This window comes from Corythoichthys intestinalis, chromosome 9 (genome assembly GCF_030265065.1).
Source record: "Corythoichthys intestinalis isolate RoL2023-P3 chromosome 9, ASM3026506v1, whole genome shotgun sequence".
NCBI lineage: Eukaryota > Metazoa > Chordata > Actinopteri > Syngnathiformes > Syngnathidae > Corythoichthys > Corythoichthys intestinalis.
Genome location: NC_080403.1, coordinates 59187281 through 59213218, shown reverse-complemented (window position 1 = coordinate 59213218; position 25938 = coordinate 59187281). Strand labels below are relative to the sequence as shown.

The 25938-nt window shown below is 41.5% G+C and overlaps 1 protein-coding gene across 2 annotated transcripts; it reads left to right on the top strand.

The window, feature by feature from the left end:
• prelp (proline/arginine-rich end leucine-rich repeat protein) lies at window positions 1-25009 on the top strand. 2 transcript variants are annotated; one of them, XM_057844957.1, is made up of 8 exons: window positions 19-104; window positions 9529-9672; window positions 10870-11287; window positions 11357-11542; window positions 11614-11771; window positions 14816-15012; window positions 19111-19186; window positions 23674-25009. In XM_057844957.1, exons 1-8 carry the CDS (start codon window positions 97-99, stop codon window positions 23762-23764), a joined length of 1278 nt encoding a protein of 425 aa, XP_057700940.1. In that variant the 5' UTR covers window positions 19-96; the 3' UTR covers window positions 23765-25009. The 2 variants fall into 2 exon arrangements, with proteins under 2 accessions (XP_057700941.1, XP_057700940.1); XM_057844958.1 differs by lacking the exon at window positions 9529-9672 and having other exon boundaries at window positions 1-104; window positions 23674-24855.
• Window positions 25010-25938: the final 929 nt, after the last annotated feature.

The following is a 25938-nucleotide window of genomic DNA, read 5'->3' as shown; positions in this document are numbered from 1 at the left end:
CTGAAGAGGTTGGGAGACACAGAGGGAGGGAGTGGACAGCAAGCAAAAGAAGGCAGAAAGAAGAGAAGACGCAACCAGCAAAAGAGAGCAGGTACCATGGGCAGGTAAGAAACTTTAATCATCTGTTTGTTTGCTTTCAACATGTTTGGGTGTGTTGTGTCATGAGACTGTAGCACCAACGTGTTTCCATGGGGACGCCATACCTGCCACAGCGCGGTCCTCCTTTCTTTCCCAAACTTTGTCTGCATTTATAGTGTTCCTTTTGGGTAAAAAACGGAATATTATTACCGGTACTTTGAAACTTTCAGGCATGCTTTTGAAACATACTGTGCTTATGAAAAATAATACCTATGCTGAGCTTCTTTGACAAAAATTCCAATCTGCATCATCTCGAGTACAATTCAGTAGTATTTATTGCAACAATTAAGTTTCCCACAACAGATAATAAAGTAGATTTAATCCCATAACATTCCTCTCATATTTTATTGACCGTATTTATTTTATCATCCAAGGATATCCCCAGAGGGATTTACACATGCAGATCTTTTTGCAGGCCAGCCAGCCAGCCAGCCAGCCAGCCAGCCACACCCACATGAGAACATGCTTGGCAAAAGTATCCTAAAACTAATTCAGAGAGCGTGTTTTAAAAGGGGGCACTCATTTTGACAGAATTCCTTGCCTCTAAGCCAGCTTTTAGATGAGAAACACGCAAGCAACCCAGCTATTCTGTTTAAGTGACGCTTAGGCCTGTTGCGATAACAAATTTTAGTGTGTGATAATTTATCTCATAAATTATTGCGATATGCGATATTATTGCACCCCCCGAATTAAAAAAAAAACAAAAACAAAACAATTTACAATAATACTGTGAGAATACAGTATAGCTCAAGTACACCCATTTAAACGGGATAAGAAATCACAACTAAAAAAATAGACCATGCTTCTTAAGTAAAAGACAACATTGTTAATACCGCACAGAAACAAAGAATGAATAAAATGTGTTTTTCAAGAAAAAAAAAAAATACAATTGCAAAGCATTTAGGCAAATGAAAACTTTTCCCGTCATAGCTTCTGCAATGGTGTTCCATAGGGATGCAACGATACAGTTAAGTCACTGTTCGGTACGATTTTCGATACAGGGGACACAATTTTCAATCTGATTCAATACATTTAATGCTCTGGGAAAAAAAATAACAACTGTATTTTTTTTATTTTTTTGCAAACAAGCAAAAATTAAATTACCATCACATAAACATGCATTTTAGTGCATAATATCTATGTGCTTACTTCTTACTGATCTGCAGAATTTTAGTATTAAAGTGCTGAGAACAATTTTTACTATTTGTAAAGTGAGGCGGGGCACACTGTTGATTGCTACAGCTCTCTTAGCAGCTAGGTTTACTACATGAGCAAGACATCCTATATGTGGTCCGAATCCATCTGTGTCACGTACTGAATTAACAATATTTGCAGCATTATCTATAGTCACTGGTATGGATTGATTTGGCCTGCTTAACTTCCATTCAGTCACGGCGGTTTATAATTCATCAGTGTAGTATATGGACAACATGTCCCATAATCACTCTGGGCTCACGTAGCCAATGGCATGGGACATAGCATATCTAGTTTGCTATTTCATAATATCTAGTGTGTGCACGCATTAAAAAAAAGTTGGCAAACGCCACAGAAGTCACATCTGCTCATTACTGCACAACACCAGCATATGACAATCGACTTTCATAAACAGGACGAGTTTGAAGCACAGCGCTCTTAATTTGCCACTCAAATATCCGGTGTTGTGCCGAAAAATAGCCGCCCCGCGTGAAATGTCACCCCTGACGGGAGCAGTGTTGTTAATAACGGCGTTACAATATAACGGCGTTACTAACGGCGTTATTTTTTTCAGCAATGAGTAATCTAATTAATTACTTTTCTCATCTTGGCAACGCCGTTACCGTTACTGAGGCGGGAAAGGCGTGCGTTACTATGCGTTACTAAGTTGGTTGAATAAAAAAAGTCTGAGAGAAACGGACTCACGGGGACGAGAGCAGAGCAGGAGTGGGGCCGTTGCAACCGCGATGCTAGGTGGCTCCAATAATACCTGACTGTAGCCATAGCCGACAAACTACGCCCACATGACACGGTAGATATCATATTATAGAACTAGATGCAAAAACTGACACAGCTGCATTGCCAACATGTTTTAAGGACTACATGTGTTAGTAAACAGCCGCCATCTTAAAGCAGTAGACCTCTCAGGAAGGCCCTGATGTTGAGATCCTTCCTAGCGAACCTAAGTAACTTTTTTTTTTTTTTTTTAATCTAAAATGCTTCTAAATCGGCAAAATCTTAACTTAAATCTATCTTTAAATGATGAAACAGTTTTAAAACTTACACATGTTTAAAGTAGACAGAAGGGAACTAATGCATTAACAGGTGCAATTTTAACAACTTTAACGGTTGATTCACAACTTTAAATGACTTCCACACATAGCAAAGGTTACTAGCTAGTTATCGCAATACCCTTGTGTCTAGTTAAGTGGAGGGTAAAGGGGCTAGGGCCAATTGTCCCCCAAATCCTTTAAACTTCACATTGTGTGACCTGTTTTTTGTTGTTGTTGTTTTTTGTTTTTTTTGTTTCTTGTTTTTTTTTGTTTTTTTTTGAAAAAAAAAAATTATCACTAGTTACTTTGCCAAGTAACTAATTACTCTTACATTCAGGTAACTGAGTTACTAACGCAATTACTTTTTGGGAGAAGTAATTTGTAACTGTAATTAATTACTATTTTAAAGTAAAATTAACAACACTGCATATACTGTATATAGATATAACTAGATGCAAAATGACAGACACGGCACTAGATGCATTAGTAAACAGCCGCCATCTTAAAGCAGTAGACCTTTTATTACGGCTCTTTTGTAGAGAACCTTCCTAACGAACCTAAGTAACTTTTTATCTAAAATACTTCTAAATTGGCAAAATCTTGACTTGAAGTCAAAATCAACAAAAAAAATCAACAAAAAGTCAAAATGAAAGTTTTAAAACTTTCATTTGTCGAAAGTAGAGAGAAGGGAACTAATGCAATAATGGGAGCAATTTTAACAACTTTTAACAGTTGATTCAGGGTGAAGGGTAAATTAGGGTAAAGAATTGGGCTCGGGCCAATTGTACCAAAAACCTTCACAAAAAAACTTCACATAGTGTGGCCAATGTTTTTTTTTTTTTTTTTTTGAGGAAAAAAAAAAGTAATTATCACCAATTACTTTGCCAAGTAACTAATTACTCTTACATTCAGGTAATTGAGTTACTAACGCAATTACTTTTTGGGAGAAGTAATTTGTAACTATAATTAATTACTTTTTTTCAGTAAGATTAACAACACTGGACGGGAGCGCCCACACGTCAACAACACCGGCACGCCGGAGGTGGTCTGCAGTAAATCCGGAGCACTGGCGTGGCCGGTTGAACAATAGGATATAATGGGAACGATTGGCCCCAGCGCTATTTTTTGCCGGACCTGGAACGAAGATGCATTTTGCGTAGTTGGTAACAAGGAATCCAAACTTTTAACAGCACGTCTGCCGCTGTGCGCGCGTGGCGATAAATCGCAGCGGAAAAATTACCGTCTTCGTTTTTATTTATCGTGCGATAAATGGAATTATTGCATTTTGTGACAGGCTTAGTGACAAGACTGCGGATCCACAGTATTAATGGGTGGACTTGCGTTTTTTTAGTCCCAAATAAGAAATTTAACCAATGTTGTCCAACTCTAAAAATCCTATACTACAGCCATATCAAACTGATAGCAATATGCACTGCTGGGCAAAAGTATTGGCACCCCTGCAATTCTGTCAGATAATCTATTTCTCCCAGAGGCGACTGCAATTACAAATGCTTTGGTGTTAATACCCTCATTTATTTTGTTTGCAATGAAAACACACAAAAGAGAATGGAAAAAAAAAAATCATGATCATTTTACACAAAACTCCAAAAATGGGCTGCACAAAAGTATTGTCACCCTCAGCCTAATACTTGGTAGCACAACCTTGAGACGAAATAACTGCGACCACTTCCGGTGAGTTTCTTATAATACTCTGGTGGAATTTTAGACCATTCATCTTTGGCCAACTGCTCCAGGTCTCTGAGATTTGAAGGGTGCACTTTTCAGATCTCTCCACGGGTGTTCTATGGGATCCAGGTCTGGACTCATTGCCGGCCACTTTAGAAGTCTCCGGAGCATTCTCTTAAAGCATTTTCTAGTACTTTTTGAAGAGTGTTTTGGGTCAATGTCCTGCTGGAAGACTCATGACCTCTGAGGGAGACCCAGCTTTCTCACACTGGGCCCTACATGATGCTGAAAAATGTGTTGGTAGCCTTTAGACTTCATAATGCCATGCACACGGTCAAGCAGTCCAGTGCTAGAGGTAGCAAAGCAACCCCAAAACTTCAGGGAACCTCCGCCGTGTTTGACTGTGGGGACCGTGTTCTTTTCTTTGAAGTCCTCGTTTTTTTTTTTTTTTTTTTCCTGTAAACTCTATATTGATGCATTTTCCCAAAAGCTCTACTTTTGTCTCATCTGACCAGAGAACATTATTTCAAAACGTTTTTGGCTTTCTCAGGGAAGTTTTGGCAAACTCCAGCCTGGCTTTTTCTTGTCTCTGGGTCAGAAGTGGGGTCATCCTGGGTAGAGTCCCGTTTCATTCAGACGCCGACAGATAGTAAGGGTAGACACTGTTGTATCCTCGGACTGCGGGACAGCTTGAACTTCTTTGGTGGACGTTAGTCGAGGTTCTTTATCCACCGTCCGCACAATCTTTCGTTGAAGTCTCTCGTCAATTTTTCTTTTCAGCCCACATCTAGGGAGGTTAGCCACAGAGCCATGGGCTTTACACTTATTGATGACACTGCGCACGGTAGACACAGAAACACAAGATCGGGAAAAGGACAATATTGTTGAGGCGGTGTTCAAGGTACTCAAATCAGTCACGATAAATCAACCTATTTTCATTCATCGGACATTCATAATGACTTTTTCAGTGTAAATACATTTAAATAACAATACAATAAGAGTTAGAAGAAAAAACCCTAATGCTTATGTGAACACCATGCTAATGCTGCAAGTTACATTTAGTGTGTGATGATTACTCAGCACAGACCTTTACAGGCTAAAGCGACATTGCATGTTCTCTCTGGCCAAGATAAGAAAACAAATCTTAGTGTTTGCAAGCCTGCATGGAGACTAAAGAGGACACTGCATTAGTGAGGGGGAGGCACGTGCGCAGCACGTCACATGAATGACACAGCCAGACACTGCGACGATGCAGGCTAACTACACATAGCACATATAGTGAACATGTGAAGGAAACTATAGCGCATTTTCGTATCAGGCTCGTTATGTTTTAGTGTCCCAAAATACGTTTTTAGCTTGTTATTATCTTGTCATCGTCATGACAAAAGTGTTCGTTGACGAAATATTTTCGTTATGGTCAGTGTTGACAAAGGCAACAGTGGCCAATGCAATGACAATTCTCAAGATGCATTTTGCACAGATTTTTCATGATATGAAGGTGTTTTATCACTTTTCGTAGTGATCATTTCTTTCTGGTGACACTGTCGTTATGTGATGAGTTTATAATTCATTATTTTTCATTTTTATTGGAGCATCATGAGTGATTAATGTCACTCCCTCAGTTAACAAATCATGTGAAACTGTGACCAGCCCACAAACAAAGGCTGCAAGCTTCCACATGAACCTGTAACCCAGCATATACAGCATACTGGGGAACTGATACCAATATTATTGCAATTGCTTTTAGCGGACAACTCAAGTAAAAATAACAGTTACGACTTTGATTCAGTGTTTGAGTCATTTTATTGTCATAACGTCTGAAGTTGATTTACTTCTGTGTTTTGGATCATTGTCTTGTTACAGCATCCATCCTCTTTTTAGCTTCAACTGTCTGATAGACGGCCTCAGTTATTCCTGCAAAACTTTTTTGAATTCATTCTTCAATTAATGATTGCAAGTTGTCCAGGCCTGGAGGCAGCTAAACAGCCCCAAATCCTGATGCTCCCTTTAGCATGCTTCACGGTGGCGATGAGGTGTTGATGTTAGTTAGCTGAACCATTTTTCCTCCACACATGACGTTGCGAGTTACTCCCAATTAATTCAGCTTTGGTTTCATCAGTCCACAAAATATTTTTCAAAAACTTCTATGGAGTGTCCTAGTGCCTTTTTGCGAACATTAAACGAGCAACAATTTTTTTTTAGACAGCAGTGGCTTCCTCCGTGCAGTCCTCCCATGAACACCATTCATTCTTAGCCAAAGTTTCCTATATAGTTGATGTGTGCATAGAGATATTGGACTGGCACAGTGATTTCTGTAAGTCATTAGCGGACACTCTGGGGTTCTTTTTTTACCTCTCTCAGTGTTCTGCACTGAACTCTTGGCCTTGGGAGAAAAGCAACAGCGGCAAACTCTCTCCATTTGTAGACAACTTCTGTGACTGTCGATTAATGAACATCCAGACTTTTACAGACGGTTTTGTATCCTTTCCCAGCTTTATACAAATCAACAATCTTTGATCGCAGGTCTTCAGACAGCTCTTTTGACCGAGCCATGATCTCATCAAGACAATTCCCACCAGGTGTGTGTTTTATAGTCTGCAGCTTCAAACAACTCATCAGTGATTGGGCACACACCTGACTAAAATTGTTTGGTAAAAAATCGGTTTCAATTGCTTTTGAAGCATCCTTAGGCAGAGGCTTCACTTATTTTTGCTCCTTCTGTCATTGTTTGCATGCTATCCTTATTCAAGTATGAAAACCTATAAATGTTTAGGTGGTTTTAGTTCAAGCAGATGCTGTATTTTCATCTCTGTGATTTTTGACAACGATCAGATCACATATGATGGTGATTTTAGACAGAAATGTGAGAAATTCCAAAAGTTTCAGATTCGTTTTCATACCACTGTACAACAAAATAAAATATACATACAGTGATCAATCCAGCAAGATGAATATGAATAGAAGGCTTGAATTGTGCATGCTATTTACAAGATCCTTGGAACAGAAAGAATTAAGTGTTCAACATGTAGGGATGGAACATAAGTGAGCAAATCAACACACAAATACAACGGGTGTTGAATTATGGGAAAGAAAATGTATCCGTGATATAGTTTTGACAATCTGCAGCAGTTCTTTTGGTACGTGGAAGGAACAAGGGTCTGGAAGGCTCTGGATGACTGAGAGGGAAAAGGAAGGGCCGTTCTCGTTTGTTTTTCCAGGCAGAACAAATGCTCTCTCTCCAAGTTTCCTGCACTGTGATTCATTGATGTTTACATAGTGGTCTAATGACTTGCATCATAGAGATTAGAATATACTGCCGTTTGGTCTGACAGGTGTCCATTTGTGTTTTCCTCCACTTTGTAAACCAAATTCATCCATGATGAGGCATTAGTGGGTCGTGTGAGCAAGTACGTCCTACGCTGTATGGAAGTCTGTGAAAGCTTATTCGTCAAAGTGCACATGCAAAGACTGGGCAAGTTCCAGAGCCGCACTCCTTCCTTGTTCGTGTCTCCCTGAGGAGCCGCCCGAACAAACGAGTCCTTATCCCTTCTCTGATTCTTCCAACAGCTTTCATTTTTTTCCTTCATTTCCTGTCTTATCTCGGGTATCTCATAATATGAGTACAAAGTTTCCACACAAGCCTCAAAGAAGAAAGAAAATTGAGGAATGCTGTGGTTCACTACAAGCAGAAATACAGTATGTAGACTTTGCATAAAAATATTTTATTAACTATTTCAGTGCCACCGATGATGATAGATGTTATGGCTCCAGAACTGCACGTGGCTCTTGTTGCCCTTGGGATCATTGTCATGCTGAAAGACCCAGCCACATCTCATCTTCAATGCCCTTGCTGACGGAAGGAGATTTTCACTCAAAATCTCTCGATACATGGCCCCATTCATTCTTTCCTTTACACAGATCAGTCGTCCTGGTCCCTTTGCAGAAAAACAGCCCCAAAGCATGATGTTTCCACCCCCATGCTTCACAGTGGGTATGGTGCAATTCAGTATTCTTTTTCCTCCAAACAAGAGAACCTGTCTTTCTACCAAAAAGTTCTATTTTGGTTTCATCTGACCATAACACGTTCTCCCATTCCTCTTCTGGATCATCCAAATGCTTTCTCGCGAACCGCAGACAGGCCTGGACGTGTACTTTCTTCAGCAGGGGGACACGTCTGGCAGTGCAGTATTTGAGTCCCTGGCGGCGCATTGTGTTACTGATAGATGCCTTTGTTACTGTGGTCCCAGCTCTCTGTAGGTCATTCACTAGGTCCTCTCGTGTGGTTCTGAGATGTTTGCTTCCGGTTCTTGTTATCATTTTGACACCACGGGGGGAGGAGCGAGTTGAAAGCCTAACGACAGCCCGAAAACATCACTGCTCTAGAGGAGATCTGCATGGAGGAATGGGCCAAAATACCAGCTACAGTGTGTGAAAAGCTTGTGAAGAGTTACAGAAAACGTTTGGCCTCCATTATTGCCAACAAAGGGTACATAACAAAGTATTGAGATGAACTTTTAGTATAGAGCAAATACTTATTTTCCACCATGATTTGCAAATAACTTATTTAAAAATCAAACAATGTGTTTTTCTGTTCCCCCCCCCCCCCCCCCATTCTGTCTCTCATAGTTGAGGTTTACCCATGTTGACAATTACAGGCCTCTCCAATATTTTCAAGTGGGAGAACTTGCACAATTAGTGGTTGACTAAATACTCATTTGCCCCACTGTATGTGTTCGATTTAAACTATAATAGATCACAAATCAAAGGCTTGGTCATTCATTAGTCTTGACTGATCCCATTTCAAATGGGGAGTACTTATATAGTGCATTTATCTACATGGTTACCATGCCCAATTTGCTTTACATTAGCACACATTTACCCTTTCACGCACTTTCACACAACAATGGTGCCGCTGCCATGCAAGGTGCTCCCAACCCACTATCACACATCTCTAAACCAATGAATACACTGAATTTAGTTGCTATTGCCACTTTGATTGGATGAAACTTCACCCATCGAAATCAAATCATGAGGTTTGGCATGCCCTCTTTGCTATTTTTGGCTCTTTGAAAATGGCTGACCAAACGCAACTTCAAAAAGGATAACATAAAGTGCTCATTTCTCATTAAAAACACTGGAAGTCCCAGGACCTATAATATATATTTTGGCCTATAAAGAAAGACCAGAAAGGCGTCAAATGACCCCGATACCAAACTGACTACTTGGCTTTGTCAAACAATAGACCAGTCAAACAAGCAATCAAGCAGACAACACCCCTACACACTCCTGTGGAGTCACTGCCAAGGTGTGAAATGGGGGTTCACTCTGGATAGCTGCAATGAGCATCTTGAATATTTTCAAATCCAGGGCTCCCTTGGCTTTGTCAAACAGATGGCCATGCGCCGTGTTCTACAATGTGATTGACGTGGCAGCACTAAATGCATGTGTGTTGTATCAGGCATGCACCGGAAGGCAAGAGAGACGGGTGGACTTGTTGGTGGGTCTTGCAAAGGAATTGGCTCAGTCTCACGTGGGCGCAAAAAAGGCACAGAAGGAAAAAATACTTCGGCAACAACCTCCAACACCTAGCCCCAGGAAAAGGGTGAAGTGTCATATGTAACCACATGAAAAATGTTTTGTTTGTTATCACACCGTCCCTTGTACTGTATATAATATCTTTTGTTGTCTTTTTCACATACGTTTCTTTATTGAATAAAAAGCTTTTTTGTGCAAAAAATGACCCTCATCAGCAATAGGACAATTATAGCTCCATACATACAAGAAACAGTGCAACTTAATATTCAGAGAGATTGAGACAACTGCTCTTTTTCAATGCTGTAATGTCAGACAGTCCTCCGCGATCAGGCAGCCCTGCCCTGCAAACACTTAAGATGCTAATTGGAGCAATCCAACCGTGTGGTTTTGTGTGTGTGAATGGGAATGACTAATGAGGACCTTAATGCTCATAAAAGATATGCTGATTAGAGTCAGATGACCCTTCTCTGGATACAAAAGTGATTTTTTTTTGTTAAATCAACTGATCCATCCTTGGTAGTTCTACATTAACATAAAAAAAAAATAACCCATAAAAGCATGAAATATCCCCGACCAGAACTTTCCTCTGGTGTTTGAGTAGAGTAAAAATGAGTGCAGATTTTTTTCCCCAGCAGATAAAATGCAGGTCAGAAGGGGTTAAAAGCATATTTCTCCCCCCAAAAATACTTCTTTTGTTGAAAGGATTTTACGATGCAATTGCATGCAACCATTTGAATTAAACCAATATAATGCACGACAAAAACATTGATCTGGACCATTGTCGTTGTAATCTTTCATCAACAAACAATATTTTTCATGATGATAACGAGATGAAATGGGCGGGTGGGTTGTTAAAAAAGGCGTGTCAAAAATGGAGAGACATTGAGAACCAAAAGTGGTATTTGCCACATGGCAGAAAAATGGCTCATGGCAAAATCCATTGTGCCATGTGGCAAATACCACTTTTGGTTCTCGGCCCTGCTTCAAAACTGACTGACTTCTGTGCTTACCAAAACACTGCAAAAATTGGGTGAATTTTCATCTCGTCATCGAAAACGAGGAATTTTTCATTGGTAGGTAGGTTTCGTCAAGTAAAATTAGACAAAAAACATTGCGATACGACTAAAATATGACTAAGGTGAACCAGTATTTTTGTCCAAAAGACAAAGACAACAAAGAGAACAACAAGAAACAATCTGAAGTTTGTCATTTGAAGAAACTTGTTTTGGGGGGGAAATATAAAATGCACCTCTTTCTGTTGTAGGAGGATGAAGGCCCCCGCAGGACTCTTCTCTGCCTTGGTACTGCTCCTTTTGATAACAGCGACGCTAGGCCAGAGGACGCGGCCGAGAAAGCCCACCAGGCGCCCGGCCGTTCCGAGGCAGCCCCCCGCCCCTCGGGCCGAGCCGCAGGAACCGACGGACGTCCCGCCGCTCATCCTCGGCCCGCCTTCCCCTTACCCCGACTGCCCCAGGGAGTGTTCGTGCTCTCCAAGTTATCCCAACTCTTTGAACTGCGAAAACCGAAATATCCGTACCGTCCCGGTCATCCCTTCCAGAACCCACTATCTGTACCTTCAAAACAACTACATCACAGAGGTGACGGCAGAACCTTTTAGGAACGCCTCAGAAGTTCGCTGGATCAACTTGGCAAACAATCGCATCCATCGAATAGACAAACAGGTAGGACGACTCGGCTTCCGCGTTGGCTGGAGTGTTGCGACATGCCTTCTATTTATATGCTTTGCGTAGGTGTTCCAGAAGATCCCCGCTCTCTTGTATCTCTACGTTCAACGTAACCAGCTGAAAGAGGTGCCCTCTGGCCTCCCGGCAAGTTTGGAACAGCTCCGCCTGAGTAAGAATCGAATTTCCAAGATACCCGCGGGTGCCCTCGGTAAGATGGGAAACCTGACCCTTCTTGACCTCTACCACAACCAGGTGAAATTGTTCATATTTCCGCGCCTTCTCGCGTGTGCGACTTGCATCGATTAATATGTCTTTCTTCCCAGCTGAGTGACGGTGACCTGGGCAAAAACACCTTCAAGGATTTGTCTAACCTGATGCAGCTGAACTTGGCCCACAATGTGCTCAGGAAGATGCCCGCCGGTGTCCCTAACAGCCTCATACAGTTATTCCTTGACAAAAATCGCATCGAAGACATCCCAAAGCAAGTATCAAAAGCCCTATGTCCACATAGCCAAAACAATTTGTCATAGACACACGACATACGATGTTATTTTATGATTCAGTGGTATTCTTTAAGAACCTTTTTGAACCACGGAACGGTGGGTAGAGTTGACAGACATATTGGTGTGTCACGAGGCAGAGGCCAGAATGTGGTCGCTAACCCTTTAAAGTCCGGGTCCATTTTGCATGTTTACAGTGCTGGCCAAAAGTATCCCTGCAATTCCGTCAGATCATGCTCAATTTCTCCCAGAAAATGATTGCAATTACAAATGCTTTGGTAGTAATATCTTCATTTATTTTGCTTGTGATTAAAAAAAACACAAAAGGGAATGGGAAAAAAAATGAAATCATTACCATTTTACACAAAACTCCAAAAATGGGCCAGACAAAAGTATTGGCACCCTCAGCCTAATACTTGGTAGCACAACCTTTAGCCAGAATAAATCAATGAGATTCTTTCAATGCTCTGCTGGAATTTTAGACCATTCTTCTTTGGCCAACTGCTCCAGGTCTCTGAGATTGTTAACATTTTCAGATCTCTCCACAGGTGTTCTATGGGATTCAGGTCTGGCCACTTTAGAAGTCTCCAGTGCTTTCTCTCAAACCATTTTCTAGTGCTTTGTGAAGTGTGTTTCATTGTCCTACTGGGAGACCCGTGACCTCTGAGGGAGACCCAGCTTTCTCATACTGGGCCCTACATTATGCTGCAAAATTTGTTGGTAGTCTTCAGACTTCATAATGCTAAGCAGCAGTCCAGTGCCAGAGAAAGCAAAGCAACCCCAAACATAGGGGAACCTCCATTACGTTTGACTGTGGGGACCGTGTTATTTTCTTTGAAGGTCTCCTTTCTTTTCTTGCAAACTCTATGTTGATGCTTTTTCCCCAAAATGCTCTTCTTTTGTCTCTTCTGACTAAAGAACATTCTTCCAAAATGTTTTTGGCTCTCTCAGGTAAGTTTTGGCAAACTCCAGCCTGGCTTTTAAATATCTCTGGGTCAGAAGTGGGGTCTTCCTGGGTAGAGTCCCTTTTCATTCAGACGCCGACGGATAGTACGGGTTGACACAGTTGTACCCTCAGACTGCAGGACAGCTTGAGCTTGTTTGGATGTTAGGTGAGGTTCTTTATCCACCATCCGCACAATCTTTCATCGAAATCTATCGTCAATTTTTCTTTTCCGTCCACATCTAGGAGGTTAGCCACAGTGCCGTGGGCTTTACACTTATGGATGACACTGCGCACGGTAGACACGGGAACATTCAGGTCTTTGGAGATGGACTTGTAGCCTTGAGATTGCCCATGCTTCCTCACACTTTCGCTTCTCAAGTCCTCAGACAGTTCTTTGGTCTTCTTTCTTTTCTCCATGCTCAACGTGGTACACACAAGGACTCAGGACAGCGGTTGAGTCAACTTTAATCCATTTTAACTGACTGCAAGTGTGATTTAGTTATTGCCACCACCTGTTATGTACCACAGGTAAGTAACAGGTGCTGTTCATGACACAAATTAGAGAAGCGTCACACGATTTTTCCAAGGGTGCCAATACTTTTGCTCAGCCCATTTTTGGAGTTTTGTGTAAAATGATAATGATTTTTTTCTCTCTCCATTCTCTTTTGTGTTTTCTCATTACAAGCAAAATAAATGAAGATATTACTACCAAAGCATTTGTAATTGCAACCATTTTCTGGGAGAAATTCAGCATTATCTGAAAGAATTCCAGGGGTGCCAATACTTTTGGCCAGCGTTGTATGTTAAATCACACAGGAATTAGTCTCCAATGCTTAGAGCCAATCTTTTACTCAAACAAAAAAGCTACTACAACAAAAATTACTTATATTATTGTGAGACAAAAATAGGCATAGTACAAAAAAAATGATCACCCAAAATTAGTGTCCAGTAGTGTGGTAATACTTGTCAACAACAACAAATGATTCTTTCAATGACAATATGAATAGACAATATCATGATGAATGCAATCATGGCCAGAGGCGTAGCAAGGGTCCCCGGGGGCCCCAGGCAACATGGGGCCCTTCTGAGTCATGTGACACACATACATACTCACGCAGTATAATGAACACAAAGGTGGGGGGGTGCGAGTGCGCGCTGCGTGCACGTGTGCTCATGTAGGCCATAAAAGTGGCGAAAACTAAGCACTTTACACTGACTCATATGGATGTACTTACATTCGTCAACAGGTGGCCGTCCTCTGCTCGAAATGCGCATCTTACGCTCCCAGAATACGCAGCGCTTGTGACGTAGGACAATAACAGGACTGGTTGCTATGGGAACGTACGCATACCCAAGGAACCTTGCTAAAAGGAGTATTCAAATTGCTAATAAAATGGTTTAGGATTATTTTAGATGCATATATGTTATATTTTTCTCATAGAGTATTTGACGAGGAATACAATAGACCCATTAATAGACGTTTTTCTTTTTGTCACATGAATAATGAGGTGGCCTGGAAAAATCAACGTAAAACAACTCGGCAAGGACTTTCCCGAGAGTACTTTGTGAGTCACTCTTTAAACAATCATGTGGTATTAATAGCTGATTGGACTTTCTTAAACATGTATAATCTACGTGACATGGTTAGTGCTGACTGGGATTGATAACAATCGTTAGATAATCTGCCAAATGATTCCATGGTATTGAAACACTCCCTACACTTGTCGCTGCGACAGTGCAGTAAAGCTGCGTGTGCTAAATCTGTTGGCCCTCTGGGGGCCCCTGCTGGCTGGGGGCCCTAGGCAATTGCCTGGTTTGCCTAATGGGAGGCGACACCTCTGGTCATGGCTAATGAAATGCATGCTAGTTTTCTTATGCACCATGTTATTATTATGTATTATTTTCAACAACGTTAATTATCCTGAATAGTATAGTAACAGTGATATAAAATTGTAACGAGATTTTTTCCCCCCCTATCATTTGGTCTCCGGCCTCATACATGTTTTTTTGTTGAATTTATGTCCACTATTATCATGTGATGCCGGTTGAATAAATGTGAGTTCTCTCCTTCTTCTCAAGAGACTACTTTCAAGGCTTCTCTCACCTGGCCTTCGTGAGGCTTAACTACAACCAACTGAGTGACAAAGGCGTCCCCAGAGCCGTGTTCAACATCTCCACCCTGCTGGATTTGCAGCTCGCTCACAACCAACTGGCCTCCATTCCTCTCTTCAGCGCTCACCTGGAACACCTCCACCTCAATCACAACACTATCGAGAGTAAGCTGAAGGAATTTTACTAGAACGGGTTGCCCGTGCGTCATTTTGTTTTGTAATATTACTTCAGTGCTCTCTGCCAAACGTACAAGACGAGACATGCGTCATTTACAAAGTGCGGTAGGGAAATACTTGCCTAGGATTGATGGCACACGTCTTGACTGCGATACTAATTTGAAGCACAATGAACAAGTGCAGCAATAATATTAAAAAAACAACAAAAAAACACAGATTTAGAACATAATATTTACACTATTTCAGCCCTGAATGGAACCCTTTGAAGGAATCTGACCTCTTAGCCAGATTGCCGGAACCACGCCAGCCTGCTGGCGCAGGGCCGGCGACATTCCCACAACCCGGCCAAAAGGCCAAGCCTAGCGCGTTCACCTTAGTATTAAACCCCTTGTACTGACTCCATTTTGAAAGCTGGAAAAAGGCTTCGGAATACATGTTGACAATTTATTCTGAGTCAACAGCAATCATACAGCACAGAGGGACCCATGCAAGGATCCAAGGTCACCATATCACAAGTCAAGAAAAAAGTTCCCGAGAAAACAAACGACAATGCTTAGTTAAACATTCAGTCTTTTGAAGGCTCTCGGTGGGCAGGAAGAAGGGTGTGTTTGGGCGTTGTTTACGATTATTGTCGGTTTATGGATTGGACAGGATGATTCGGGAGTTACTTTTGTCAGGGCAACGAGGGTTGTGGATTTTGCCACCTCATCGTCACAGGGGTTCTCGGAGTCTTGTCAGTCGTGTTATTAGTTGGATATCGGGCGTTCTCCGGTGTTCCTTGTTTTGGGACAGGACGTCCCGCCAATTGTTCTGGACTGTCCGGAGAACTAATTGCGAGAGTTGGTAGTGCGGACGTGTGTTTGTAGATGTCAGTGTCAGTCTTGCTCAGTCAGTTGCATGACGTACACGTTGAGGCGTCATGTATCTCTATATTGTATATGTATGTATGTATGTATATATATATGTATCCTATATTCTGCTTGTTTTCCTTTAACAATGGTATAAGTGCAATATATTTTAGATTGGGTGTGTTAGAGTAACATAAACAGTCAATTGGTAAATACTAGAAACGCTACTATTCCCTGATTGGTTATATAAAATACGCTTTGGGGCGACGGTGGTCCAGGTGGTGGAGCAGGTCGTCTGCTGATTGAGGGATGGCGGTTCGACTTCAGCTCCTGCCTGTGCCTTTTGTCGTTGTATCCTTGGACAAGGTACTTCACCGTACTTGCCGATGTGAGAGCGAGGTGGTCTGTGGGGCCGATGGCGCAAATTGGCTGCCTCGCTTCTGTCGGCGTGCCCCAGGGCAGCTGTGGCTACAAGAATAGCCTACAACCATCAGGTGTGGAGTGAAAAAAAATAATACAATGTAAAGTGTCTTTTAGTGTCCAAAAAGTGCTTTATGAATCCACTACATTATGATTTATTTAAAGCTAGCAGGCCTACGAGTTAACTATGGCTAATACCCTTTTGGGGGGATGTTCCTTTCCATTTACCACACCCAAGTCTAAAATGCTTTTAACCCTGGTCAATCAAGAAATTCCTTCACTGGAACCTGTCTGACAAAAGGAAGGCAGTCAAAAGAGCTTCAAAAATTCCTCCGTCTTGAGAAATTCAAGAACTGATGAAAAATAAATCGGTGTGACAGGTTACAAAGCTTCGGCAAACCAGAGCAAGAGTCGTTATCCCCCAAAAAATGGACCATTGATGAATGGCCAGATAACAAAAGAACTCTCACAAATGAACCGAGGATAACATTAAAATAACTGTAGGCCTCAGTTAAGGTCAGTGATCATGACGCCACAAAAAAGAAACTAGGCGAAATAAAATAAAAATGTTTCTTTTTGGGTTCTGAACATCCCTGGCTAGTATGCGTTTTGTTTTGTTTGTTTTTTTGCTTTTTTAAAATCCAATATTTTCTTTCATGGTTCCAGTTAGGTTCTTTCAAGTGCGTGCCCTACTGTGTCTTGCACTTGTGATAGCCCATTGAGTTCACCTGGTTGTGTGTCAATCAATCAGCTGTCTCTCTTTTCAGCCACCTGACACCTAATTCTCTCGTTACCCCATGTCTACAAAAATTTTGTCGCAATGAAAAAACACAAAAGAGAATGGGGAAAAAATGGAATCATGATCACTTTACACAAAAGTCCAAAAATGGGCCGAACAAAAGTATTGACACCCTATAAAAAAGTCACGTGATGCTCCTCTAATTTGTGTAATTACCAGCACCTGTTACTTACCTGTGGCGCATAACAGGTGGTGGCAATAACTAAATCACTCTTGCAGCCAGTTAAAATAGATTAAAGTTGACTCAACCTCTACCCTGTGTCCTTGTGTGTACCACATTGAGCAAGGAGAAAAAGAAGAAGGCCAAAGATCTGAGGACTTGTGAGGAAGCATGGGCAATGTCAAGGCTGCAAGTCCATCTCCAAAGACCTGAATGTTCCTGTGTCTACCATGCACAGGCAGGGTCATCAATAAGTGTAAAGCCCACGGCACTGTGGCTAACCTCCCTAGATGTGGACGAAAAAGAAAAATCGAAACAAACAAGTTGAAGCTGTCCCGCAGTCCTAGGGGACAACAGTGTCAACCCATACTATCCGTCTGAATGAAAAGGGAACCTATGGTACGATACCCAGGAAGACCCCACTTCTGACCAAGAGACGTAAAAAAAGCCAGGCTGGAGTTTGCCAAAACTTCTCTGAGAAAGCCAAAAACGTTTTGGAAGAATATTCTCTGGTCAAATGAGACAAAAGTAGAGCTTTTGGGAAAAGGCATTAACATAGAGTTTACAGGGGGGGGGAAACGAGGCCTTTGAAGAAAACAACACGGTCCCCAAAGTCAAACATCGCGGAGGTTCCCTGATGTTTTGGGGTTGCTTTGCTGCCTCTGGCACTGGATGGCTTGACCGTGTGCATGGCATTATGAAGTCTGAACACAACCACCCAATTTTGCAGCATCATGTAGGGCCCAGTGTGAGAAAGCTGGGTCTCCCTCAGAGGTCATGGGTCTTACAGCAGGACATTGACCCAAAAACACTAGAAAAATGGTTTGAGAGAAAGGACTGGAGACTGGCCAGCAATGAGTTCCCATAGAAAACCTGTGGAGAGATCTGAAAATGGCACCCTTCAACTCTCAGAGACCTGGAGCAGTTGGACAAAGAAGAATGGTCAAAAATTCCAAAAGAGCATTGTATGAAACTAATTGATGGATATTGGTAGCGGTTTTTCACAGTTATTTTGTCTAAAGGTTGTGCTACCAAGTATTAGGCTGAGGGTGCCAATATTTTGTCTGGCCCATTTTTGGAGTTTTGTGTAAAATGATCAGGATTTTTTTTTTTCATTCTCTTTTGTTTTTTGTTTTTTTTTTTTCATTGCAAGCCAAATAAATGCAGATATTACTACCAAAGCATTTGAAATTGCAATCATTTCCTGGGACAAATTGAGCATTAGCTGACAGTTTTGCAGGGGTGCCAATATTTTTGGCCAGCAGTGTATATATTTGAGCTCTCCATGTGCAGTCATTCCTTGTTGCGTCATTGTCCATGTAAGATAGATGTGTGTTCCCTGGCCACGATCCTGATTCCTAATAAGCCCACTCTTTGGTTGCTTGCACTTTGTTTTTATAGATGTTTCACCATGAAAACATTTGTGGGCTTTTCCTATACTATATATTCCGTTTCCTGCTTGCCTACAATCCCTGACAATTTCCAACCTAAGTCCAATCGTAGAAAACATTTTCAACCTAATAATACCCAATTTCAATGCCTGATACAACATAACATAACATTTGGACACAGTAGGAGAGACTAAATATAAAACAATATGTTATTAATCGTGAATCTGCACCTTTACAGACCAAGCTGTTTAGACTTCATCTGTGTAAACTAAAACTGAGGTCAGATGTATTAAACAGTCTCACTGTTACTATTGACAACACAACAATGACGATGTAGTCATGCCAATAATTCACTCATAGCGTATTTTAATTTTGACAGACTAAGACTTCAGATCGTTTTTTTTTTTTTTAATTTGATGATGATGAAAGCCATGTTTTGGAATCAACGGTGCGCTTTTTCACTGACAGATATCAACGGCACGCTGATCTGCCCGCGTAGCCTGCAGGAAGACATGAGCGACCCCAGCCAGATTCCTAGACTAAGGTGAGTGGAGTGACGAGGGCGGCCTAAAGAGGAAGCCGAGAAGACTTGCAATATTGTGTCAGGATGCGCCATTGATGTTTTTGACAGCCTTTGAATTTTCATCTTAGTCTTCTGGACCAAAAAGCTTCTTAGCCATATTTCAGTAGTTTTAAAAATGATTTGGTTTTCGGTGAGGTGAACCCATGTTTTCAAAGGTTGAAAAAAAAAAAATCAACAGTTACGATAGCAACATCCGTTTTGAAAAAGATAGGTGTAACACCTGGTATAACACATGATCCGACACCCTTGTCCAGCTCAGAACTCAAACCCGTGCCGCACGCAAAATGCTAGGCTAAAAGCACAGGATAGCAGCTCTAGCCACCAGCGCGCTCTCTTGAAGGGAGCTTTCCTATGCAACGTGTACAACTGACCCGCGTGCACCTGTTACATATACAAACTATGAAAAATCTAAACCTGCCTGACTTGCATGCCAATTGAATGTCAAGGTAACGAACGCGGAAGTTCGTTCCACCCCTGAGACAGCGGCAAGGAGGAGGCTTGAAGAGGCTTTCCGGTGCACACCACTGAATTTTTTTAAAAAGACAATAAACAGGCTAAAAACAGGTTAAAAGAGGGTTGCATCGGTCCCAGCTAGTGCAGAGCGGTGTGGCGTTCGTATCACCCTTGGGTGGAGGATACTGCTCCATGGTTCCGCACGGCAAACGGGAAAAAACCAAAACAAAGAAACGTCACTGCAAACCACAAAAATCACTATACCTGAGCAGACCTCCAGGGGGTTGAGCCTCCCAAGGCCCTGCTGGGCCACCCCTCAAAGTGTCTCTAAAAAGAGTTAAGAACAGTGATAAAAATGGATAAAAAAAACAATAAAAATTCGTCCATCCCTACTTCAGGCCTTCTCCCTCGGTGCAGGATACGTCCACAGAGCCGCGTGGGACCTCCCGTGTGCTCTCCCAATGCCGCTTTTATAGCCGCCAAGTGTTCCAATCCACCTAACCAGGTATTAATCAAGGTGATTGGGAGCACCAGGGGGGAAAAGTTCAGACAGGCTTGTCCTGCAACGCCCCCCTCAGTACGTTACATCAATGCGCTGTAATGGTAAGTGGGTGGACAAAAATCACAGCCACACGTTTTTCTAGCATTTAAAATGAATGGAAAATTTGGACGTGCATGGCCTGCATAACTGCCATATACTCCAAAAAATGTGATATACCCCCCCCCAAAATGCCATATGTCAAAATCCATTTTGCCACATGGCAAAAAGAAAAAAAATGCCATGTGGCATTTTTTTGCCATGGGGCAAACTTTTTTTGCCATGTGACATTTGTTTAGATTTTCCAACATGGCAAAATCCATTTTGCCACATGGCAAAAAAAAAAAAAATGCCATGTGGCAAAATGGATTTTGCCAAGTGGCATTTGTTTGGATTTTCCCACATGGCAAAAAAAAAAAAAAATTGCCACATGGCAAAATCCATTTTGCCGCATTGCAGAAAAAATTCCACATGGCAAAATCCACATACTGTAAACTTTAAATCGCTGAAGCTAATGCTATGCTAACTCTACATAGTACTAGTGTTGCACCAATACCATTTTTTGGCCCCGATACCATACCGATACCACTTTGTTTGAAATATATATATTAAATCACTATCATTTTACACAAAACTTCAAAAATATTGGCAGCCTCAGGTCATGTCCACACGGAGCAGGGTATTTGGCAAAAAGAAGACATTTTTCTACGGATAGGCCTATCATCCACACGCACATGCACATTTAAACCAGAGATTTTAAGAACGACAAGGAAAGTGAAGAAGTGCGAATTCTGTGTTTGTGCCTCCATTATGTGAACACTGATAACCTAAGATTTAAGTCACTGGCTGCGACAAATTTTGTCCTCACGTCACACATGAGACCAATTTTTACATTTGGAGTATATTAAATGGGCGCTTTTTTGCTTCCATTTAAAAAAAAAAAAATTTTTTTTTTACAAACTCTTGCTGTGCTTCTTATTGAATAATGGGTATTTTGGACAATTATTTTATTGTTTTGAATGTACTTAAAAATGAATAAAAGCGGTTGGCTGTGGAAGTTTTTTTTTTCTACACAAACGTGCAGGTGTGGACGCAATTATTTTTCCCCGACGTATTAGGGCAGAATCCTCGTTTAAAGAAAAAAAATAAACGGCTACGTGTCGACATGGCCTCAGTCGAATACTTGGTAGCACAGCCTTTAGACAAAATAACTGCGAACAACCGCTACCGGTATCCATCAATGAGTTTCTTACAATGCTCTGCTGGAATTTTCGACCATTCTTCTTTGGCAACCAGCTCCAGGTCTCAGATTTGAATGGTGCCATTTTCAGACCTGTCCACAGGTGTTCTCTGGAATTCAGGTCTGAACTCGTTGCTGGTCACTCAAACCATTTTCTAGTGCGTTTTGAAGTGGTGTGGGTCATTGCCCTGCTGGAAGACCCATGACCTCTGAGGGAGACCCATCTTTCTCACACTGGGCCCTACATTATGCTGTAAAATTTGTCGGTAGTCTTCAGACTTCATAATGCCATGCACACGGTCAAGCCGTCCCGTGCCAGAGGCAGCGAAGCAACCCCAAAACATCAGGAAACCTCCACCATGTTTGACTGTGGAGACCGTGTTTTTTTCTTTGAAGACCTCATTTCTTTTCCTGTAAACTCTATGTTGATGCCTTTTCCCAAAAAGCTCCACTTTTGTCTTATTTGATGTTCTTCCAAAACGCTTTCTCAGGTAAGTTTTGGCAAACTCCAGCCTGTCTTTTTTTATGTGTCTGGGTCAGAAGTGGGGTATAGAGTCCCTTTTCATTCAGATGCCAACAGATAGTACAGGTTGACACTGTTGTACCCTCCGACTGCGGGATAGCTTAAACTTGTTTGGATGGTGGTCAAGGTTTTTTAATCTACCATCCGCACAATCTTTGGTTGAAATCTCTCGGCCATTTTTCTTTTTCGTCCACATCTAGGGAGGTTATTGATGACACTGCGCACGGTAGACACAGGAACATTCAGGTCTTTAGAGATGGACTTGTAGCCTTGAGATTGCCCATGCTACCTCACAATTTTGCTTCTCAAGTCTTCAGGCAGTATTTTGGTCTTCTTTCTTTTCTCCATGCTCAATGTGGTACACAGAGGTTGAGTCAACTTTATAACTGGCTGCAAGTGCGATTTAGTTATTGCCAACCCCTGTTATGTCCCACAGCTAAGTAACAGGGGCTGTTTATTACACAGATTAGAGAAGCATCACCATTTTTCAAAGGGTGCCAATACTTTTGTCCGGCCCATTTTTGGAGTTTTGTGTAAAATAGTAATAGTTCCCCCCCCCCCATTCTCTTTTGTGTTTTTTTTTATTGCAAGCAAATGAAATGAAAATATTTCTAATTGAAATCATTTTCTGGGAAAAATTGAGCATTATTTGACAGAATTGCAGGGGTGCCAATACTTTTGGCCAGCAGTGTATGACGAAAACGATGGTGCAAATGGAACACATGACTACCCACCTCTGGAAATTACTATCGTAGTCAACCCTACATCGTAGTTTCTTCATAAGGTTTATAGTTTTCATTTTCATGTCATTGGACGAAAACTGACATTTGTCTCATTATTTGTCTTCCAAGACAAGTTTTTTTTCCGTCGGTGAAATAGTTTTGCTTTCGTCGACAAAAACAACAATGACAATCAACAAAGCTGTGAAACACCGTGTTGGGTTTTGTATTGCCTCAGGTACCTGCGTTTGGATGGAAATCAACTCAGCCCCCTCGTATAGACAATATATTTCCTATCATGAAATAAAAAGCATCCTATCTCTGGTTTTCCGAGGTTAAAGAGTGACAAATAAAAACTGGGAGAGCTTGAAAGCTGTGCTTACCAGTCATGTTGACGACAATTTTTTTTTTTTTTTTTTTTTACAGCGCTTTAAAGACGCCACATGATTGAACAGGCTGCCGTCATCATAGGACAGCAAACTCGAGTTTGATCATGTGACTATTGTTAAGTATAAGTGTAATAATTGTTGTGACGTCTCACCGGTAGAGCCAAAAGTCAAGTCAAATCTAATATGAAGAATAAAGCGGAACAACTGTTGTGTAGCCAAAATAGCGGACTAAGAGTAGGGTTTCTTCTTCACAGATCTACTCAATTTAAAAGTATGCTGTGCTAAAACTACTCTTAGAAGTCCATTTTCCTCCAAAAGTGACTCAAGCAAATGGTACACATGACTACCCACCTCTGGAAATAAGTATCGTAGTCAACCCTACATCGTAGTTTGTTCAGAAGGTTTATGATTTGACATGATTTGCATTTTCATGTCATCGGACGAAAACTGACATTTGTCTCATTATTTGTCTTCCAAGACAAGTTTTTTTTTTCTGTCGGTGAAATACTTTTGCTTTCGTCGACGAAAACGACAATGACAATCGACCAAGCTGTGAAACACCGTGTTGGGTTTTGCATTGCCTCAGGTACCTGCGTTTGGATGGAAATCAACTCAGCCCCCCCATACCGCTGGATGTCATCATGTGCTTCAGACATCTTCACTCCATCGTGATTTAGGGAAACACTTCCTTGAGGCAAGCTTACACACGCTTACACACCCACGCACTGGATCAGTGTGCTCAGTCATGCCCCGGGCCATCCGTGAAACTCTCCAGGTGATACTTTGACATTTTGGAAGGTTCCATAGTTTCACTGATTTCACACGTGAGGACTGGCCAAATGATGTTATAACACACTTTAACTGTTTCTAGGAATTCTTCAGTATATACAGTATCACACGTGTTGTTGTTTCATGAAAATTCTGAAGACATGCTTGAAAATAAAGACACATTGACAGGCACGCTACACCAAAGTAGTTTGTAGGTTCACACGTATGGAATTGGGGGGGGCCTAGTTAACAACTGTGTAGTTGAAAGTCTGCCAAATGTGCCTGTTCTTTCAAGTCATTGTATAATGCTTTGTACAAATAATAATTAAATCAACAGTGTCTTTTACCTTCTGTTCTTTTTATTCATTTTTTACAAGGACTGTGCATAGACTTCATAATTGTATTGACGGGTCACATATGTCAGCCAATGCGCAACACCTTCAAGTAGGGGGCCGTCCTACAGTCGGTCACAGTTAGTCAACACATGTAGCGATCCATCGCCGATTTAGGTTAAAAAAGTACGAAAGCTGGACCACATACAGATTGTCTCCGGAGTGATTTGTTTGAGGATTCAAGGTCATTATTTAACTTTTCGTACCATGCGTGCATTTTTAAACATTGTGAAAAAAATCAATGGGAGGATTCAGCCGCTACAGCATTGGCATTATACTTTGCAACATTTATGTAAAATAATGCTAACTGCACGTTTTTTGTTTTGCTTTTAACCAAGAATCGAGACGGTTTTGCGTTCATATATATAAAAAATTCAGGGATTCAAGCACTTGTTCGCAAGAATTTTCCCCGGAAAAGCTCTGTATACATATGGTGGCCGCCACATTGACTAACAGACTAGCATCATACTTTGACATATTTACGTATAATAAATGCTATATAAATAGACAATGTTGTCGACATTAAAGTGCAAGTATAGTTTACACAGCGTCAAGCTTTCTATTTTTTCATTGTGGCAATGAATGGGTGTCTTTGCAAAACAGGTATGACTGGGCAGAAAGTGAAGCGTGGGAAATGACAACATCACTCGCGGCACAACAAAAGCAGATACACTTACGGCTAACGGCTAACAACAATAACATTACGGTTTATGTGTGACGAAAAAAAAAAAAAAAAGATTGCAATTGTGTAAATTGTAAGGTGATGCTCCGTAAATAAAGGCACAGCGTTCAATTTGAAATGGCTAATGCTTGTGTGTTGACCTCAGGGTCGACATTTTAGCCTTGACTATTGAGGGTCCCTTAACCTTTTGAAAAAGCATGAGCAAGGTTCATTTCAGGGCAAAATCTCAAGGAACCGATGAGGAATAATTACAACAAAAGTGAAATTTAATCAGATTCTTCATCAAAAAAGAAAAATAGTAGATGTTTCCATTTCTAACAAACCATAATGGTTGGTTTCAAATAAAACCATAACTTTTCAAAGTATGTCACACATTTTACTGAAGGATGAAAAAATTAACCCAAAATTTTTTTCTTCCCCCAGAAAATAGATTTTACGCTTTCCAATGATATATCACACTTGCATATAGGGCAATTTTGAAATTTGGCCAAATTGGGGGTCTCAGAGCACACTTCAAGTCGCCTGAGTGTTTTCCGCCATATGCATGTATATATTCATTCATTCATTCATTCATTGTCCGATTTTTTTTTTCATGTGTTAAGGCACAACGGAGTATAAACAATATGAGGTTGAGAACTCAGTATTATGAAAATCACCTGTATGTGTTGACATCCTAATCTGTGCCACCTAATCCCTAATCCTGACAATGACAATTACCTAAATGGGCATAGTTGCACCTATGCGTGAACCCACTCAGATGTGTGATAGTCATGCGGAAAAGTGGAAATGCTGTGTCCCTAGGGACCCAGAGCGTCCCCCGGACCATCCGTGCCCACATCAACCAGCCCTCAAGGTAAGGACGAGGCGAGGCGTCACGAACCCCCATTCATCTGGACCCACTGCCACCGTCGCAACCCCCACGCCCCACTAGGCCCGGGGCAGGAGAGGACCTCTACCCGGAGGGACGAATCCCCGCTGGCGGCAAGTCGGCAAGCCGCAGAAAGGGGAG

What these genes read in the sequence shown, in the direction of transcription:
- prelp (XM_057844957.1), top strand. An exon ending in CGCATCGAAGACATCCCAAA is followed by an intron (nt 11,772 to 14,815) that starts GCAAGTATCAAA and finishes CTTCTTCTCAAG; the next exon opens with AGACTACTTTCAAGGCTTCT. An exon ending in AGCCAGATTCCTAGACTAAG is followed by an intron (nt 19,187 to 23,673) that starts GTGAGTGGAGTG and finishes GCATTGCCTCAG; the next exon opens with GTACCTGCGTTTGGATGGAA.